The sequence below is a fragment of the Anas acuta genome, chromosome 2 (assembly GCF_963932015.1).
Source record: "Anas acuta chromosome 2, bAnaAcu1.1, whole genome shotgun sequence".
Taxonomy (NCBI): Eukaryota; Metazoa; Chordata; class Aves; order Anseriformes; family Anatidae; genus Anas; species Anas acuta.
The window spans coordinates 138,933,469-138,953,706 of NC_088980.1; the positions used below are offsets into that span (position 1 = coordinate 138,933,469).

The 20,238-nt window shown below is 37.6% G+C and overlaps 1 protein-coding gene across 5 annotated transcripts in view; it reads left to right on the forward strand.

Moving 5' to 3' along the window:
* Positions 1-20,238, forward strand: part of OXR1 (oxidation resistance 1) — a 267,820-nt gene that overhangs the window by 21,860 nt on the left and 225,722 nt on the right. For 4 of the 5 annotated variants that reach the window (XM_068672484.1, XM_068672491.1, XM_068672486.1 and 1 more), the window contains exon 2: positions 14,114-14,193. The exons of the other annotated variant lie outside the window; for it this stretch is intronic. Coding sequence is in view for 1 of the 4 variants with exons in the window: in XM_068672486.1 (XP_068528587.1) it covers positions 14,177-14,193 (17 nt within the window). In the remaining 3 variants the exon portion in view is untranslated. The remainder of the gene's footprint in view (positions 1-14,113; positions 14,194-20,238) is intronic. 5 annotated transcript variants of the gene reach the window in all.

Below are 20,238 nucleotides of genomic sequence, written 5' to 3' on the forward strand. Positions count from 1 at the left end.
ATACCCATGACCCCATATTGTTTCTGCTAGAAAATTTGCAGTCAGTTCCAATCTGACTTAAAATTCTCTGCTTCTGCCCACTATTCATAGGCAACCTTTGGATCCAAATGACCCTTTTTCTTTACAAAATGTAAACCTTTTTGTCTTTTATTTTTCTTTACTCATCTAGTGGTAGTGACTACCTAACAATATATCTAACAGTAATGATTATCACTGATTATAGTTCAGCTTCACCGGCCATTTTAAATAAATGAACGTAAAACAGAAGGTCAGTGACAGCGATGACTGGCCTGCCAATAAATACTGTATGGAACTGGGAAATAGTTTGCAGTGTGTTTTTCCCTGTCTTGGGGGGAAATCAGATGCCATAAAAGCCATTTTCAGAGAGATCTGTAGAAGAGAGGTAAGCAAATAGTGACCAAATAAAAAATGTGGTGGGAAGAAGCTGTTTTTGGTTCACTGAATGTGCATGACACAGAATGACATTTTTTTTACCAAGACATTCTGCTTTCATCCCTTCTGCTGCTGCTGTAAACACTCACTTCTAGTCACCTCTCCCTAAAACACTTTTGCATTTTTAGGCCTTATCTTACATGTCATCTCTTGATTACGTGCTGCCTTCCCTGCTGAGAACCTATTACAACACGGTAGAGAATAAAGAGTGCCCACTGTGATGACTGCTGGCTACCCAAGGGCAATGACATCCTTCCTGACTTCACTTCTGGGTTGCTGACTGTGCCTCCCAGGAGACCTACATGAAAGATCTTAATAATAAATTGATTCTCTCTCTCTCTTTTTTTTTTTTTTTTAATTGCTCTCAGCTTGTGGAATAAATTAAAAACCCTAAATAAAGGTGAAGTGTTATACTTTATTAGTAGTTGTAGACAAAGTTACAGCTAACACAATTCATTTTGCTAACAGGTAAAACGGACTGTTTGCCAATGTGGGTGAGTGGGGGAAAAATGTATATTCTTCCCTCTTCAGGTTGGTGATTTTTCCTGAGGCTTCAGAAAAAAATGTTTTAGTATGTAACTTATTCACAGCTGCTTCAAGCTGCTCATAAATCCAAGCTGATCAAGACTTCTCATTGATCAGACTTTGATTTCCTGTCACAGGCAAAATAAACCCCAGAATGCTGTGTTTAGCTTCTTATAGGAGTATTCTTTTTGTGTGTTTTGGTAACTACAGCGGTACAGTTTTAGCAGTTCTTGATAAGGCTGGAATTTCAAAATATTTCTAAAGGTATGTTTGTTTCTGTTTTAGTTGTCTGATGCTTGACTTTTATTTCTCACATTTAGTTGCTGATTTGCCTTTTTTTTCCTGGTGTCTTAAACTTAGTGACACAAACCGTAGAATCAATGTGTTTCTGATTCTAAATATTTCCTAACATTATGTTGGTTCAGACCATAAATCTTCTTTTGCAGCTTTGACAAAAGGATTTTCTGTCCTGTGGAGATTTGCTAATGGATCACACCAATAGCTGCCAAAAGGCATCTCTCTGTCTCGTGTGTTGTGTCTCAGAAGAGGACCAATTTCCTCATCTGATTTTGGCTGGTAAAATAGCCAATGCAAAGCTACTTCCATGCTCTTTTTTTTTTCTGGTGAGAAAAATTGTGAGAATTTTGGCATTGCTGAAGTGAAAAAAAAAAAAACAAACAACTAATTACATACCTTAAAATTAAATTAAAGCTTCCTTCAGTGTCTTTTCATTGATTAGAACTTTTGTAGTCTCCTTGCTGTGGTGCTGTAACCTCTGCCAGGGATAGATGTGTCAGCTTTGGTGAGTCAGATCCTTCATTTAAGCAGTAGGCAGGCTCAAGCATTTGTATTAAGATCTATAATTCCCACATTTGTCTTTCTGCTGGGAGGAGTTAGATAACACGCATAATTTTCTTGGAACAAAAAATACCAAAACCAAATGCCAGCATTTCAAATATGAAAATAATTTGCTTGTTATGTTACTAATAAACCATTTAGTTCAAGAAGTCTTACAAGCTGCTGATTCCAACAGCGCGTATGGTCTGAGAGGTATTTTTGTATGCTAAAGGGATCATATTAATACTCAGATTTAACTCGTGTCTAATTTTCTATCTCACTAATCAGTAAAATCAGTACTGAAATTTCTTCTGATTTATTAACACAAACTTTTACATTAGCAAATCTGTTCTCCTGCCTTTTTTTTTTTTTTCACCTATAGCTCTTTTGTCCTTTTTTATTTTCTTATTTTCTCCAGTAGCTATCTTTGTTAGTTGTCCTGGTGGGGAAATGAGGCAAAGTTCTTTGGGACAGGTTGAAGTGGTTCCTGTTCTTGCTGTTGTGTGAGTCAGATCCTGTGTGTGGAGAAGAAAATGAGATGAACGCACAAAAATAGGGAAGGAAAAGAACAGTGAGAAATGAAATGCATCATCTGTTCCTCGTAGGGACGCCTACAGGGCTGCCAAAGAAAGGTAAGGATGACAAAGGTGCCAGTTCAGACCTTGGCAAACCTGGTTCAGCTCCAGACTGTGCAAGAGCATACTTTTAGCTGCCTGTCTGGTCAAAGGCTACAGTGCTGTTGCAAAGGATGAGGACCTGGCTATCTAGGTCTGTCTGTTTTTATTTATTTATTTTTTTTTAAGTAAATTGAAAGCTAAAGGTAATGAAGAGATAAAGGAAAAAGAGTTTTGTGAAGGAAAAACTTAAGTTTTGCATTCTAGGTGATTTTCAGAGCTTGAAGATTTAAGAGACAGCAAAATTATTTCAATCTCTCATTCTCTGACTTGGTTTATTCCTACTATCACTTAGCCTGAGGGCAGCAAAGGTATAATAATACTGAAGAATAACCTGTACTGCTGTAAGACAGTGAGCATGATGATGGTGCTAAAATACGCTGAATTCAGGCTGCCTCTTCTACCTTCAATGTCAAAGATCCTTCCACCCCACAGATGAATGATAGACTAGGTATTTTATAATTTTAAAATATTAGTCAAACCTTAAATTGTATGAACTTACTGATGTTTACACTGAAATAGATAGGAAACTGGCTAAAGCAATCACAAAACACGTTAGTAGATTCTTTTTGAGAATTGTCATATATTGTTGAATTTCCAGAAATTACAAAGGGAGGGATGAGCTGTGTAGGAACTATAGAGAAAGAAATATCTGAGAGATGAACAGCAAAGTAAATGTTAGCCAATGATGTAGACTACTGAGGAAGAAAGAAGGGAATATTACACTGGGATATAGAACCAGGATTGCTACATGTAACATGGTAATAATAATAATAATAATAATAATAATAATAATAATAATAATAATAATAATAATAAAGCAGACTAACAAACAAACAAAAAAACCACATCCTATTTTGCTTAGTTCTGCATGGAGTACTATCTCTGTTTTTGGGCATCCACCGTTTAATACAGCAGGAAAGACAATCAGAAGCCAAGAAAACACGATCTCTAGGAAAAAGCAGATCCTAAGGGGATGTTTAACCTAGAAAAGAAACAGATGACTTGGGAACAGTGCTCGAGTTGTAAAAATGCTGTTGGGAGAAAAAGGATAAAGGACTGTTCTCTGTACCTGCTGGGAAAGCAACAAGAGCAATGAGCTGAAGTTGTGGCAAAGAATATTGTTTTCAAGAAAAGCATTTCAGATGTTTAGGATAGCAAAGCTATATTGCTATTACGTAATTACCATATTATATAATATTATGTTATCGTGTTGTATAGCCTCCATCGTTTGAGATTTTTCAGAATAGGTCTATCAAACAGCCTTAAACTGTTGGGCACAACATCTGTAGAAGTTTTTAGTTCTGGGATAATCATCTTTTTCTTTTTAGTTTTAGCTGATTTCTTAATTTAATGGGGCTTCTGAGAGTTCAATGAAAGTTGAGATCATTCTGTAACAGTTACTGACTTTTAGCGAATCCTCTTCTGCTTGGAAAGGAAAACAGTAGAACTTGTTGTGCTGGTCTGTCCAAGTTGAAAGTCACAATGTGACTACAGCCCTCAGCCTTCAGGACAGGATGGGTGGGAGAGAAGCCGAGGAAGAATCACCTTTAGGGGCCACAGACACGTATAACCCTTTTCTGTTATGATCAAACCTTCCTGGTTTCAGCTGTACATGGTGGGATGAAAGCTGGGTATGGTATTTTCAAGTCTTGTGCCAAGAAATGAAACACTTCAGTTATTTACAAAAACTGAAGTGTGACCTTTGACTTAAAAGAACTCTTCGCCAGTTCTTACAGATCTTGCCCAAAAGCTTTTGGAGTGACAAAGCCTATACACTGCAGCACTCGGATCAGATTCCAGCTGAGAAGTCAGCTGGACCACTGTGTAGTCAGCTTTCATCTTGTAAAGGAGCAGGGCTGGAAAACAAGGTAACAATTGACACTAATATATATAAAAATTGTGAAAGGGAAACAAGGGATTGCAAATATATATTGTCATTTTTGTATTTATGGCTTTCAAAAGACAAGATAAAAAAACATGCCATTAAATGAACGGCAAGTGGGACAGCCATGGTTATGAATGACAGTGTGGTGTTGTTTTTTTTTTTTGTATTGATAATTTAGGAATGAATAGGTAGCCTTGCCAGCTGATTAGGTGAGACTTTTAGTAAATGAACTGTCTGGAAAGAAGCATTTGTAATACAGTCAGGAAAATCTGCATTATAGTATCTTGGGCTACATTCTTGTGCAGACTAATGACTAAGCATAGTTGGCCTTCACATTGTACTGAATGAACGTCATTCTTTTTATTTTCCTCCTTTTGAATATCACAGACTAGATTAAGTAAAATTGCTTGAGTGACTGTTTAATAAGAAATACTTATATTAAAATTACTATTTTATATCCTTCTGTATAGTCAAGTGACATCTTTAATTTTAGATACAAGTAATTATAAAGGGAAACCGTAGTTAAAATGAAAATCCATGTTGTAGTGTTAGTTTAAAAGTTGAAGCATGAAAAGCAGAATTTCCATATATTTAAGATAAATCCATTACTGCTGTTTTCTGTAGTATCTGTGATAAGGTAGAAAAATATAAGACACCTCTTTTTATTGTGATAGCTAATAAACTCATGTTCTTGATATATTCTGGTTTGTCTGTTCAGGTCATGCTCCCTTTTGAATTAGTCCAGCTAACTACAGCCAAAGCTCATCTCCATTTCTTCATCCTCCAAAGGTTTCTATTTTTGTTTTGGCTGATCAGAAACTCAGGTCTGCATAATTCTGTTCCCCACTTCTTGGCAGTAGTTAATCGCATTTAGCTGATTCTAGTTTATTCTGAGGAGAAAAAACTTTTCTCTTTCAATGCTTGTGAAATAGGGAATTGGGCTTAAAATACTACTGCATTCCACAATAGTGAAAAAAAAAAAAAAAAGAATAGGAAAGATAACAGTTCTGCTTTGGTCCCAGGAACTGTTCCATCTCTGCATCTCTTATCTCTTGCCTGTGGAATTACGTGTGATTCCTGCACGCCTCTGCTGCTGTAATTTATATAACTATGTTATATTTTGTCTGCAGCATTAGCAAATGAAAGACAGAAATCTGATAGTGTCTCAAATGGGTTGTAATCAGTTGTAAGACTGTTTCCTAAACTTTTGATTTTACTAGACTTTTTGTCTGTGAGATATACAGTCTGAGAGATTACTTCTTTTCTGTGCAGAAAATGCACAGAAAGCGGCATTCAGAATGCCGCTTAGAACTGATTTTATGTAAGGTACAAACATTTCTTAAAGGTTTTAAATTATCTTTCATAATCATTTGAGAAGCTATGACCTGGATGTTGTCTTTTGGATTTAAGTCTGCTTAAGAAACTACAGTTCTGGAGTTCACAGCTTGTGCCGGAGCAACCTGCACTGTAATGTACATCACTTAAATGATCAGGATTATTAAAAAACAAGAAAGTAAAAACTGTTGTTTTGTGCAGGAGCTGGCTGGAGGGAGACAGGTCTTAATCTGAGTCATTTCGGCTTTCTGGTAGTGTAATGCTGCTATATGCTGTTGTGTTTGTGCAACTGAAGGGACGCCAAACTGAGGGAAAGGAGGTAAAAACAAGGATGGACCTAAAGAGAATAGGACCTCATTTGACCCTAGAGCAAATTCGTCATCAGGCTGTATCTGAAAGCAGCAGCCTGCCTGCTGCAAGTGATGTTGGTTTCTTCAGCTTTAAGGAACATTAAGTTCATGATCTCTCATGTCTATCTGGGATATTCTTTATTTTTTAGGGTAGGTAAATAGCACTATCTTCCCATCTCATAGCAGGTGCAAATGAACCATTGCATCTAACATTTGCGTCTCAGCAGATTCAATTTAATCATTAATGTTCATTGACTGTAGGTGAGCTTTTGGAAAGTTTTTCTTTTATCCTATTTAAGTTGTTTTTCATTCTGATTATTTTTAACTTCTGCGGGCTTTATAACTCTTTGTGAATAAAGGAAAACTAATGAAATCCTGGTCAGTCCTGCTTACTCTATGTGAGTTTTCTCTGCATGCATGCTGTTTTCTGTTCATAGGCACATTCACTTCTTAATTAAAAATAAATAATTGATAATCCAGCAAGTGTGCCTAGAGAAGGAGAAACAGACATGTTTTCCCCCCTCAGATTTTTGAGGAAATCAGATTTTAAGATGATCTGGATGAGAAAGAGGAATGTCCCATTAACCTGAAATCATAGGAAAGGAAGCTGTGTGTACTGTCTTCAAGGTGAAGGAGGGCTAAATGCTCAGGAGAAATGTTTGTTTTTATCTGCCTTATTTAAAAATCACTACATTCCTTTAGCGTGTTCACAGACAACATGCTAAGTTTTTTTTTTTCCTCTCCTACTACAGTAGTTAGGTAATGCCTTGAATTAACTGCAGACAAAGGTGGATGATATAATGGAGAATGAGTGACAGAGCACAGATACATCACAGCATTGTATACACTATGCAGATTTTGAACTAGCTTTAGCTAAGAAATGAAAAAGAAGCAGATATGGTATTATATACAGTGTAGGAAAGGAAGAGAAAAGAAAATGAAATGTATTATACTGTCAGACTTAGGGGATTGTATTGCTATTTTAAAGAATTAAAGATTGGGGTTTAAAAACAAAGGGTGAAAGAAAAATTATCTGATGAGATCACCCGAACTGTCACTGAGATGAAGAGGCAAACTGGTAATTCTTTTTTGTTTTCCTTGTCTTAAGACCAGAAATGTTTAATGTCATTTTGGAAAAAGGAAACATCTGTCATGGGAACTGTATGATTCAAGTGCAAAGCATACAGCGGTCATAATTTAATTAATTTGTAAAGAAAAAACTGAAAGTGTAAGAAGATTAAATTAACAGGATTACAAATGTAATCTTAACAGACAATAGTATTAGATCTTTGGCAACTATATGATTGCTGAAGCAGACTCTTGACAGATGAAATAATGACCATAGTCAAATATAGGCAGTTAATTTATATATGCCTGAAATCCATTCCCTTGAGATATCCAAAGAAACATATTAATGCAAAAAATACAGAATTAATACTTCTGAATGGCCATAATGTTGGTTGCCCTCATGATTTACAATCGGCAAAATGAATTATTTTTTAAACTCTTTGTAGTAAACTGACCTTTGATCGACAACAGAAGGCAGTTGGGTTTATTTCACATAGCATAAAGATCGCTGTTGAAGATTTCATTTAAATTCCAAATAAATCAGTCTTTATGTTAGGAACTTTGTCTCCATTTGAATAGGACTTCATTTTATTGGCTCATTTGTTTTCATTTGTCATTTAGTTGCCTAAGGAGCCACTAATGAATTAGCTGTAAAGGCTGCCAAATTAAAACTTTGAATTTTAAAGCATGCTTTCTTCAAGTGTTCAAATTACACACACACAGAGCAAATTAATGCCTTGCCTCTTTGGTAGGTAAAGGTTTGATGAAATTATTTGATGTCATTTTGAAATGGTTGGTTGTGCAGTAAAGGCTGAGTAAGTGATCTGAGACAGAGCTTCATAGAACTTAAGGCAAGAAGCCATCAATCTCATGCTTTGTATCCGCAGACCATCACATTTCTTCTGGTTAACCCTGTATGGTCCTAGTGTCTTTGGCTAGACATGGCTTGTGTTTTTTGAATGACAGCTTTTGGGGAGGTGTTGTGATCTTACATAAGTATCCGCTTACACTGCAAATGACTACTTGCTGTAGAAGCATTTCTCACAGTGTTTTGTTCCTTTTTTTTTTTTTTTTTCCCCTGTTGTACTTGAAAATTTGGATGACACTTTCTTGCCTTATATGTACTTGGATACATCTGCATATCACCCAGATCCTTTTACTCTGAGCAGTTAGACTCTTAGATTAAAATAGTCTATGCGGTTTCCTAAGTGTCAAAGAGGGCAAGAATCTGCAGGAGAAAGACACTTCCAAGTAAGAGGACAGGAGAAAAACACTGAACCACCAGAAATGTTCTCCTGTTCTTCAATGTTTTTCCTTCCTTCCTTCCTTCCTTCCTTCCTTCCTTCCTTCCTTCCTTCCTTCCTTCCTTCCTTCCTTCCTTCCTTCCTTCCTTCCTTCCTTCCTTCCTTCCTTCCTTCCTTCCCTCCCTCCCTCCCTCCCTCCCTCCCTCCCTCCCTTCCCTCCCTCCCTCCCTTCCCTCCCTCTCTTCTTTTACACCTTTTGGTATCTCTTAGGGTGTGGTGAGTTTATCATTTTTTTTTCTTTTAAGAAAAAAATACAAAAAACATGCGAGCAAAAAGATAACTTTTCATAAGGTATGGAATTTAAGCTTGATACTATGTTGCTGAGACACGCTGAATACTAAGGCTGCATGGTTTTGATCTTTGATGTCATTGGGTGGAATTACACAGAAAGCCCCATATGTACAGTACAGTATATATGGAAGTACAATTTAGTAAAATAAACGTTTTAGTGGAGGATTCATCTGAGAACAGGAAAGTGTATGGGTAGTACTGTAATTTCAGTTGGGACCATCAGCACAGAGGCATGGTATTTGTTAAATATTGTATGGGCACTTTGATACATACCTACATAAGAAGTTTAAATAATGGTGATGAAAAAAAGGTGATTAAAATTAGTAACTGGTAACCATCAGTAACTGTTTTTCCACTGATTGCTTTGTGGCAAGGATAGAATTAAGAATATTTCCAGCTAACCCGATGCTTTGCTTGTATGTTGATTTATTTCCCAGCAGTCCTTTTCCAGATATACCCTGAATTAAGTGACTGCCAAATCTTACTTATAATTTTTCTTTGCATTTTGCTGGAACTGTAATACTTATATTGAGCCATCACATAGCCTTTAATGTAGCAGTATATCAAAGCTTTCCTGAAGTGCAGAAATTGTTTCATCCCCATTAGCTCTCATTGCCATTTCATCTTACAAGAATTTAAGTAAGCATGACCTGTTCTGTGTAAATCCATGCTCATTTCTACTTGCCTAAGTGTCTCTCTCTCTCTCTCTCTCTTTTTATTTAGTATTTTTCTTCTCCATCTTTTTGCATCTGCAAAAATTCTGTAGAACTGTGATGGTCCTAATAAACTTCTTTTATTATCTAGGTAACCCCAATACTATAGTAGAAGTCACTCCTTTCCATTCTTTTTTTTTTTTCTTTTGTTCTTTTTTTTTTTTTTGAACTGATAAAATTCTATGTAACTTCAAGGTCTTTTCCCTTTACATGCAGTTATTTTTATTTCAAAGGTAATAATTCTTAGAATCTTCCTTATATTCAGTTACTATTTTGCAACTCAGTAATTCCCATTTCCTATGGAAGATGTTTTGTTCTGCTTTTACTTTTCAAGGTTTACTGTGTCTTTTATTTCTAAGGTCATGTCTCACATACTTACTTTCTTCTCCAAGCTTTCAATATCCTTCAACTCATCTAAATCATGTTTATATTTTGATATATTTTGTTCCTGTTTGCTGCTTTCAGTCCTGTATATAAATATACAGGATTTAGTCTCTTCTGAGAATAATTAATATAGTTGGTTTTGTAATTTTTCTGTTTCCGAAAAGAAACTAAGTGTTCTCCTCATTATATTTCCTTAAAAATAGTCAGCAGTCATCCTGTCATCATACTTGCACCTGCATCTTAGTTTAATTATTCCAACTTCAGCCATCCTTCACATCTCCTTCCCTTTATATTTTTTTTTAATTTTCTGTCTTGGTACATGGACTCACGGGGTTCACAGGATAATTGCTCTCAAAGCAGGGTCAGCTGTGAGATCAGGCCAGGCTGCTCAGGACTTCATTCAGAAGGGCTTTGAAAACCTTGATGGAGCGTGGCTGCACAACCTCTGTGGGCAAAGCATCCCACTGCTTAACTGTACTTGTGGTAAAAAACATCTCATTTCAGTTTTTACCTATTGTCTCTCATCCTCCCACCAAGCACCACTCAAGAATCTGGTTGCATTTTCCCAAAGATGTACAAAATTGGACAAATAAAATGTCCAAAATCTGAATTAATGTTTTGTTTAATGTATTCAGTAACTGTATCAGTCTTGCTTTCCAAAAAGAAGATGTGCCTCAGGGAAAAGGAAGGTGATGCTGCCAGCAGAGGATCTGCTGAGATAGGTGCCAACACATCCAACACCTTGCTGTTCTGACTTTTGTACGAGTCACCTTCAAGGGAGGATACTTTATCTGCTCGGCAATTTAATACCTGTTGGTTTTCTTCGAGTAGCTTGTCCTGTTTTCTGAGAAACTTCAGCGCCTTATGTAATCACTAACATTATTATATCCAAGAAGAGCCAAAAGGCATCAGAGCCTCTCAGTTAAAGTTCTTATCAACACAGAGGTGGTCCTACTTTCTAATGTGAGGTGCTTAAAATATAAGAAATACTTGTGAATGGTGCTCTTTTGTGGAAATGATCATCATTTTGTGGAGATGATCATCAAATGATTGAATAAACTGGGGTGAAAATGTTAAGTGTCAAAACTCCACTGATGTTCCTGGGATCATAAATGACTGTGTCATGTTTTCGTATGGGACCTGGACTTCCTGGTATTGACCTAATTACTATTGAAAATTAAATTAAGGAACCTGAACTTTTCTACATCTAAGAGAAAACAAACCCCTTTTCTAAGCTCTCTGTAATGCACTTACAGATGGAGGCTCTACATTGTATAAGCAGCTATCTAAATGAGTAAAGATGCTTAATTGTGTACACTAGGGCAGAGGTTGAGTTGCAGTCCTTAATCTCAGCCATATTCAGTCTCTGAGGTATATACCTAACAGGCTAACTAGGATTGTAAATAGGGAACTGGAATGTGATTTCCCAAGGCATGTAGAGAATGCACTTGCCATTGATTTTTCAACTGGAGTTGGCCACTTGGCTTTCTTAGGGGCTTTTGAAATTCCCAATCAAGACAGCTAACTTCAAGCACGTGTTTGTTGTGCTCTCAATGTAATGATGGTAGTGAGTGGCAAGGAGGAGAACTGCATGGGAAGGAAGATGTACTTTAGGCTGATGATGCACATGCCACTAACCCAGCTGTAAGGCTGTGCTTCTGGACTGAGAGCATGGAAAGGAAGAGGGAGGCTCTATTCATCTCTTCTTTGCAGCTGTACAAGTGAATAATGAGCCACACCAATATAAGACAAAAAGCATAAAAAAAAAAAAAAAAAGGAAATGCTTTAAGAGCAATTGATAAAATTGGTAAGTTGAGATAAAAATGTCACTGTACAAATCCATAATGAAATACAATGCTTTTAAAATACCACTTTTTCTCCTGGAGATAACAAAATATTTTACCTGATGTCATTTTTTCTGGTGTGACATGGAACTGTAAAGTCCCCTTGAGCATCTTATAAACTTAGGACAGAATTTGTAGCCAAAAATCCTCCTGTTAGTCAAGATCATGTAATCACAGCTTCGTTCTGATTAACGAAATATTTGTGTTTATATTGCACATTTACATTTAAAAAATCAGCTAGGCTAGGATAGAAATTTTTATTTTGCAAGTTACAGAATTGGGTTTTGAATTGCACATTTGGGAGTAGGGCAGGAAGGTATCAGTATCATCAAAATGATGTGCTGTGACCCTACTGAGACTCCAGGTAAATAGTGGGATAGCCCTCAGGGTGGGCACAGGACACGGGCTGGACAGGTCAGGAGGAGGCGTTGTGGGAAGGAACTCAAACAGAAAAGCGAAAAGGAAGGTCACACAGTGGAAGTGGGGGCAGGCTGCTTGGGAGGAATATGAGATATGTAGGAACACGTAATGACACAGTCAGGAAAACTAGTGCTCAGCTGGAATTGAAACTAATAGAGAAGGTTAAGGGCAAGAAGAAAGGTTTCTGTAAGTACATCAGCAGCAGAAGGGAAGGCAAGGAGAGCGTGGGCCCATTGCTCAGTGTGGCCATATGGAAAAAAAGCTGAAGTACTCAATGCCTTTTTTTGCCACAGATTTCACTGCAGAGAATTGTCCTCAGTCCTCCCAGCTCCCTTGGCCTTCTAGCAGAATCTGTGGGAGGGAAGCAGTATCTGCAGGAGAGGAAGACAGCAAGTAACCCACTTGGATGTACATAAGTGCATGGGACCAGATGGGATGTGTTTGAGGGTGCTGAAAGAGGCTGCTCACTCGTCTTGGACAAGTCATGGTCACTGGGGGAAAACAGCAAACATCGCACCCAGCTAGTAACTGGGTGTGGCCCCTTGGGATTCAGTACTGATACCACTACTGCTTGGTGTCTTAATGACATCAGCGAGGGGACAGAGTGCAATCTTAGCAAGTTTGTGGGCAGTGGTCAGCAGTGGGCTAAAGGGCAGTGCAGCAGCCTAGGGACCTGAGAGAAATAGGCTGACAGGAACATCACAAAAGTTCAGCAAAAGCAAATGCAAGGTCCTGCCTGTGGGATGGAATAACCCTTTGTAACAGAGTGGGCTGGGAGCAGACTGTCTGTGAAGCAGTGCTGTAGAAAGGGATCTGTGAATCCTGGGGAACAGCAATTCGAGCATGAGCCAGCGGCGTGCCCTTACAGCAAAGAAAGTGACCCACATCCCTCAGCTTCATGAGTAAGAGCACAGGCAGCAGGTCAGGGAAATGATCCTTCCTCTCCATTTGGCATTTAGAAGACTGACTGTGCAGTACTGTGTCCAGTTCTGGGCTGCCCACTACAGGAAGGGTGTCAACATATGGTGACCAAACAAGGTGGTCAGGGGCTGCAGCATGTGGCATACAAGGTGAGGCTGAGAGAGCTGGATCAGCTCAGCCTTATGAAGAGATGGCAAAGAGACCGCAGTGCTATGACCAAGTACCTGGGTAGTGGATACAGAGGAGATGGAGCCAGACTTGAAGGTTCACAGTGACAGGCAGTGATCACAAGTAATATGGAATATTCCCATTAGGTATTAGCAAAAAATGTTTATACAATGATAATGGTGAAGTACTGGAACTCATTGACCAGTGAGGTCATGGAGGTATTCAGGACTCAGCTGGAAATATCCCTGAGCAACCTGATGTGATTAGACCTGATTTGAGCTAAGGGTTGGACTAGGCAGTTCCTTCCAACCTATATTACTCTTATATTCTATAATATATATATATATTTGTTATATAAAAGTTGGCAATTCTTTTTGTTCATATAATAGGATTTTTGAAATTCATACTAATCACACTCCAGGAAATTTCTTATTCATATTAATGGTTTCTTTCTGAAAAAAAAAAAAAAAAAAAAAAGTGACTAATTTACTAAGATGGTCATTCAACAAACTAAGCACCAAAATAAAATTTAGATGTAAATTTATATGTCCATGTTCAGACCAGCAATTCATGATGGCCTTGTTTAGTTGATTTAAGGCACCTGAATTTCACTCAGGCAGATGAATTCCCCTTTCAGAGACAGGGGCTTTTAGATATTGCTCTATGAAATAGCACTATAGCTAAGTCATTTGTTCAGTAACTACCCTAACAGCCAAGTTTAAGCCATACCAGTAGGAGTTCTTAGATTTCTTAACCTTTATCTTTGTGTTTTGTTATTAATACTTACATTGTTTTGTGTTTGTTTTGCTAATCTATTTTTGTTTCTGTAAAACAGCCAGGTACTCTATGAAGCTGCACTGGAAGGTATTTTACTGTTCAGGATTTTAAAATCAAGGTCCTGAATTGCCTGGTCTAAAAGTCTCTTTCTTCTCGTCCAGGTCAACAGAAACAGCCTGTGCAGAGAAGTGAATTCATAAATGTGAATCACGCTTCCCCCCATCATGTTTGGCACCAGGAGGTTAGTTCTTACCTTCATTACGCTTTTCATCCCCAAAACAATAGTATAGCTGATGGGACTCTAACCTCAAAATTTACCTGTTCTAAATGTATTGTTATATAAAATATGTGAGCTGGATATATATATATATATATATATTTTTTTTTTCTATTATATTGGTTGGTTTTTCTTTGCTATACAAATCTGGTCTGCTTTAATTGGCAAGTATGTGGCATAAAGGCCATGTAGCACACAGGCAAGCAGCACCCCGTGCCATTATGGGTCACAGCAAGACTGCCAAAGAAGACACTGTGCTAGTGCTGGAGGGCATCCCTTCTGTCCCTTCTGTTTTCTGGGTAGAGAAATAATACTGGGATCACAAAGCACTGGTTTCAGATACATTATTTTCAGGAATCCATATTGAATACAAGATAACCTCCATCTTTTATTCAGTGCCATTTTATGTCATATCCCAAATGTCTCAAAAATCAACAGTTTTGAATCTGTGCTGTCTACTTCCTGCACTCTTTGAGTGCTTCTTTTAAGCCTCACGTGATGTAGTTCTGCTCCTGTATCCATAAGCAGACAGCATGGCCCTTGCTTTCTGCATGGTTCCTGCAGACCAAGTTGTGGTGGCACACTGCGCCACCTTTCTAAGTTATCATTTTCTGCACCTATGGGTATTCCACAGGTGAGTCCAATTTTTCCACAGAACAGACATACTCTAGGTCATCCACCCTCTGTGTGAACTCCCTGATTTTTATGCTTTTTGGAAGGCTTTTAGTTTTTTTATACAAGCTTATTTGCATTTCTGCTAGTGAAGGGCTTTGACATTTGTGCCCCTTGTAGCATGGCAGCCAAGTGAAACCTGTGCAGCAGCAGAGTACCTTTCATCTTGTACCCATAGAAATAGCTCATCTTTTCTGAACTGTTGGAAAGTGGGGAGGCTGGCTTGCCACTAAGAAGCAGCATGTATGAAGTAGCATCTTGCATGCCTGTGGGAATTAGGGGGGGCAAAGAGGAGCTTGGTTTTCTGAGGCTTCATCTCCCACTCCAGCTTCAGAGTGAGCTGCAGCCCTGCCTGAGTCCGGGCCCTAGCAGAGGGCTGCCTGGGACTTCTGGTCCCCTGTGCTCCTGCAAAGGCTGCTCAGCACTACTGACTTCTGGTTCTGGACAATGTTACCTTAAATAGGATCTGCAAACGAAAGATATTTTTTGAGTAACTTCAGGAAGGGCAACTTTGATCTTATTTGGGTGAATACAGAGTATGTTGTTTTGGGAGTATGTTGTGTTTAAGGTATCTTGCTGAGGGTACAGTAACAGGATTGTGAACTTCCCACTTGAAGATATGATTGTTTGACACTGCGGAGTATTTAATGCTCAAGTTAACCAAAGACATTCTGCTAAGTGAAATAAATTATATTATAGTTGAGCTGGCTCAGTTATTTTTGCCACTGTTCAATACTAATCTATAATCATAGAATCGTTAAGGTTGGAAAAGACCTCTAATATATGTAGTCCAACTGTCCCCCTCCCACCAGTATTGCCCACTAAACCATGTCCCAAAGTACCACATCTACCCTTTCCTTATACACCTCCAGGAATGGTGACTCCACCACTTCCATGGTCAATTTGTTCCAATGTATAAGAACTCTTTCAGGACTAATTTTTTTTTTTTTTTTTCTCTCATGATTTTTTCTTAATTGTCTCTGTATCTCAACATTATAAGGAAATGGCAGAAGGAAGAATTGTCTAATTGGTAGCCTTGAAATTTGATTATTTATCTTTTTTTTTTTTTCTCCCAGACATTTCTCTCCTGATTACTATGCAAATGAAAATTCCTCTTGTAGAATAATACAAAAAATGGAAAATTCCATTTCATGTCTGCAAACAAGAGTTTTTATAATCTGGGAAATGGAAGTTCTCTGCCTGTTTATGTAAAACTGTACTTTGTTTTGCTACTTCTCACTTTACTCAGGCTGTTTTGAACCACTTATAAATAGAAGGTTTCCTGCTTCCAGGAGTGAAAAAGGCAGAGCACATTCCATAATAATAGGCTCCTATGTGCAAACTGAGAAATTATGTCAAATGTTCTTGAGATTGGTATCATATTTTTATTAGGTAGTGATTGAGTACTTGTCAGATATTTTGTTCTCAGAATTGCAGTGCACTTTGAATTTATTTTGCATAGATGACAGTTAATTGTGAATAAGAAAATCTTGAGTTTTCACTGATCACTTTTCAAAGTTATAAGCTCATGCAAATAGACTGCCCAAAATTATTGAGAATTTTTTAAAATCTTGATTTGATACGTTAATTCTCTTCCAAAAAAGAAAGTGTATTTACTTGGAAACGTCATTAAGTACTAAGCTATTTTTTGTAGGAAAAATGATTGAAGGTTTATTTTCTTCTAAAATACATCTTGAATTAGTTCTAATAATATACTGCCAATTATAATCTTTACAAAACATATAACAAAATTACATAACTGACTCAAAGACTGAACTGTCTCCTGCCACCAGATTGTTTGAAGTTGTCAGGTGTGTAGTAGTGGCCCAGGTCCTTTTGTTTTTACCTTTTTACATGTTTTTATGTTTAATTATGTTTTTGTTTTTTTACGTTTAAATGTTTTTACATTTTACATGTAACTTTATATTCAGTTAGTAGACCTTGTTGAATTGACTGAATAATGAAGTCGATAAAAGTAACTGTACTATCAGAACTACTTTGATTAAATTTGTGTGAGGAAAATATTTCTGAACTGCTTCGTAAGAAGCTGTATTGTCAATGTGAACTGATGGTGCCTACTGAGAGGTGCATTCCTCTTGATTTCAGTTTAATTTGAGATTTCATCCTGTGCTTTTAAATGCTGAACTGTTGTGATTTTCCTCTGTTGTTTTATATTCTGCTCTCATCTTTTTCTCTATTGTGGCAATTTTTCTCAAATTAATTAGATCTGCAATAGTCACCAGCATGGAAATAGCAGAGGTCAATATGCATACTAGTGAGTTTCTGATGTAATATATTACTCATGTTGTGTAGTCATTTCAGTCTTGGAAGAGTGACTGTCTTCCTGTGGAAGGAAAAAGCATGCAAAAGACTGGAAGGTACTTTTATTTTGTAGGAACCTACCTTATGTGTGACAGAAATGAAATTTGCTCTGCAAAGAGATAGGCCCCGAATTATCACACACTCAGGATTTGCAGTAGACATTGGCTGACTATCAACCTGAAACTGGCATCGTGATTTTCAGGGGTACTATGGTTATACACATTCTTCAGTTTGGAAACCTTATGCTGTAAAAGTCAAATTACGATGAAGAGATTTGGAAAGACACATCCGCTTTTTAGTCACTGTCATCAGTTACTGACTCTGTATTCTCATATCTGGTGTTCTGGTTAGAAATTCAAGGAAACAGTGGTCACTTATGAGCTCCCTATAAGACCTGCATGCAGTGTTTTCAAGATAATATAAGCCTATTTCTTTTTACCCCTTGGCTAATTATTTTGTCCTGTTCAAATATGACCTAGAGAAAGGCAATGTTTGCATATGTTTTCTAAATTCTGTCCATGTTTTTCAATTGGCATTAATCTTAGACCATTCCTGTGTTTGTTCTGATACCTTTGGCTGGTTCTAAAACACGGCAGTGGATGGCCAGTTAACTCTGGCCATTTCTGGACAGAGCTTGTGCCAAAGAGTAGGTGTCAGACAGTGCTTTTCATTGGGATTTTTAAGTGTACAGAAGTAATTATCTGCTTTGGCCTAAATTCACACAGTACTTTTATGCCCTTTTTATTTTTAATTGAAAGTGGCATTACTTGAATAAAGCTATAACATGCTTTACTTCTACTCCGTTACAGAATTAACTTTGTTACTGCTAAAATTTGTTACAGAAGTGGATTGCAAATATCTATTGACGTGAACTCTCTTTAAGTTTGCTACCATTTCCCAAATATCAGCCTCCAATGTTTTGCACTGTTTTATTGCTTCGAGGCTTGGAGGCTGAATAATGGAAAATGATAAGGCAGCTGAGGGACTTGGTTTCTAATTTAACCAGAGCAAAGACAGTCTAGTATACAGATGTATATAGGGCAACAGAATGTGAGACACCCTATATTGACTGTTTCTTTGTTCTCAAGTTTTATCTCTTTTGCAAATCTAGCCATCATATCTAGCCTGTACTATGCTTAACATTTATTAATGTTTATTATGTTTACTGTATCACATAACACTTCAGATGGGGTAACACAAGCCTTCAGTGCATATATATATATGGCTTCTCTACTGCAGAATTCATCCTTCCAACATGGAGTGCTTCTCTCTCTTCTGTTAGCTCACAGCTTCTCTCAGCAGCATTTGTTCCAGCTGGGGATAAACAAGAAGGAGCAGAAATGGAACTGAGCAGGTTGATCCTGTTATGAATGGTTGCTTGCTCACATCAGACAGTGTCAGTTTTTTCTTCACCTGCAGTGTTCACAGTAACCCAGTGCCAATTGATTTAGGATGTATTTCTTGACAACCGTGTATGCTTGTAGCTCCAGAACTTAACCATAAGCAGTGTTTCCTCCTTCAAGTCTTTCATCTGCTTAGTTTTCTTCTTTCCATTGGATTTATTATTTGACACACACTACTTTCTCTGATCACTTTCTGCTCAGTATTGTTTTTTCTGTCTCTACCTTATCTGAGCATCTGCTGTAAATCTTCTGCCTCTTGCACTCAGTTCACACACTTGGACTAATTTCACCAGAATTGTTAGTGACCTCCATGTGAGTCCATCCAGGACCTGGGTCTTTGTAACGTGGTACCTGCTTTAAACATGCAGTTCTTGAAAATGTGTCCTTTGTTAGCTTTCCTTTAGTCTCACTTCTCTGAACTGAGTTTTGATCTTTTCTGTTTTCTATGATAATTGTGAAACTAAAACACACTGTAGCAATGTTTAGGTAATGAAGCAGTTAGATGAAAAAAATTGGATTTACAGTGATCCACAAAAAATATTTCAGAAGAGTTTACACATGTATGTGGTAGGCTGAGCTCAGCCAACCAACTGCACAGACGCTTGCTCATTCCTCTTCCCATTGTATGGGGGGAAAAGAGAAGGAAAGTGAGAGGACTCAAGGACTGAGATAAAGACAGCTTAACAAGTGAAGCAAAAGTATGCACAAGAAATTCATTCACTTCTTCCCACTGGCAGGCAGATGTTTACCACTTTCTGGAAAGCATGGCCTCAGCATATTACTTCGGAAGACAAATTCCATAACCATGAGTGTCCCCACTTCCTTCTCCTTTTCGTTGACTTTTATTGCTGAGCACAGCATTACTTGGGTTTGGAGTATCCCTTTGGTCAGTTTGTGTCAGCTGTCCTGGCTGTGTCCTCCCAGTTCCTTGCTCACCCCCAGGCTATTTGCTGGGGAGGGAAAGGCAGAGTGAGAAAAAGAGAAAGCCTTGATGCTGTGCAAGCACTGTTCAGCAATAGCCAAAACATTGATGTGTTATCAACAGGGTTTTAATCACAAATCCAGAAGACAGCACCATGCAGGCTGCCGTGAAGAAAATAAACTTTATACTGGCCAAACCCAGTACAACGTAAAAAGTTCAGTCAGTGTTCATGGAGCTTAAACACCAACAAAAGCTTTGGTTTCCTATATATACAAATAAAATCACACACACACACACACAAAAGCTATTTTGGGCAACTTTTAAAATTAAAAAGCTGCAACCCCAATTATACATTGTTAATGAATATTTATACATTGTTAATGAATATTTGGATATAATCTGTTTTACAAATGAAAATACAAAAGAAGATTAAGTCTCTTTAATCTTAAATAGTTAACTTTTTCTCAGTTATATCTTTACAGAAGTCTGTTATCATAAGACTTTGCCTTGCCTTGTCTGGAGCCTTTCAAAGACATATACATGAGTTAGCCAACCAACTTCACATGTTTCTTTTTGCCACAGTAAATCATCTTCATTTCTGCATTGACTTTGTGCAGTAGCTGTTATACCCAGAATTATTTAATTCTGCTGTTGAATTTCTTTGATATATCTTGGAGTTTTTGTGAGAGT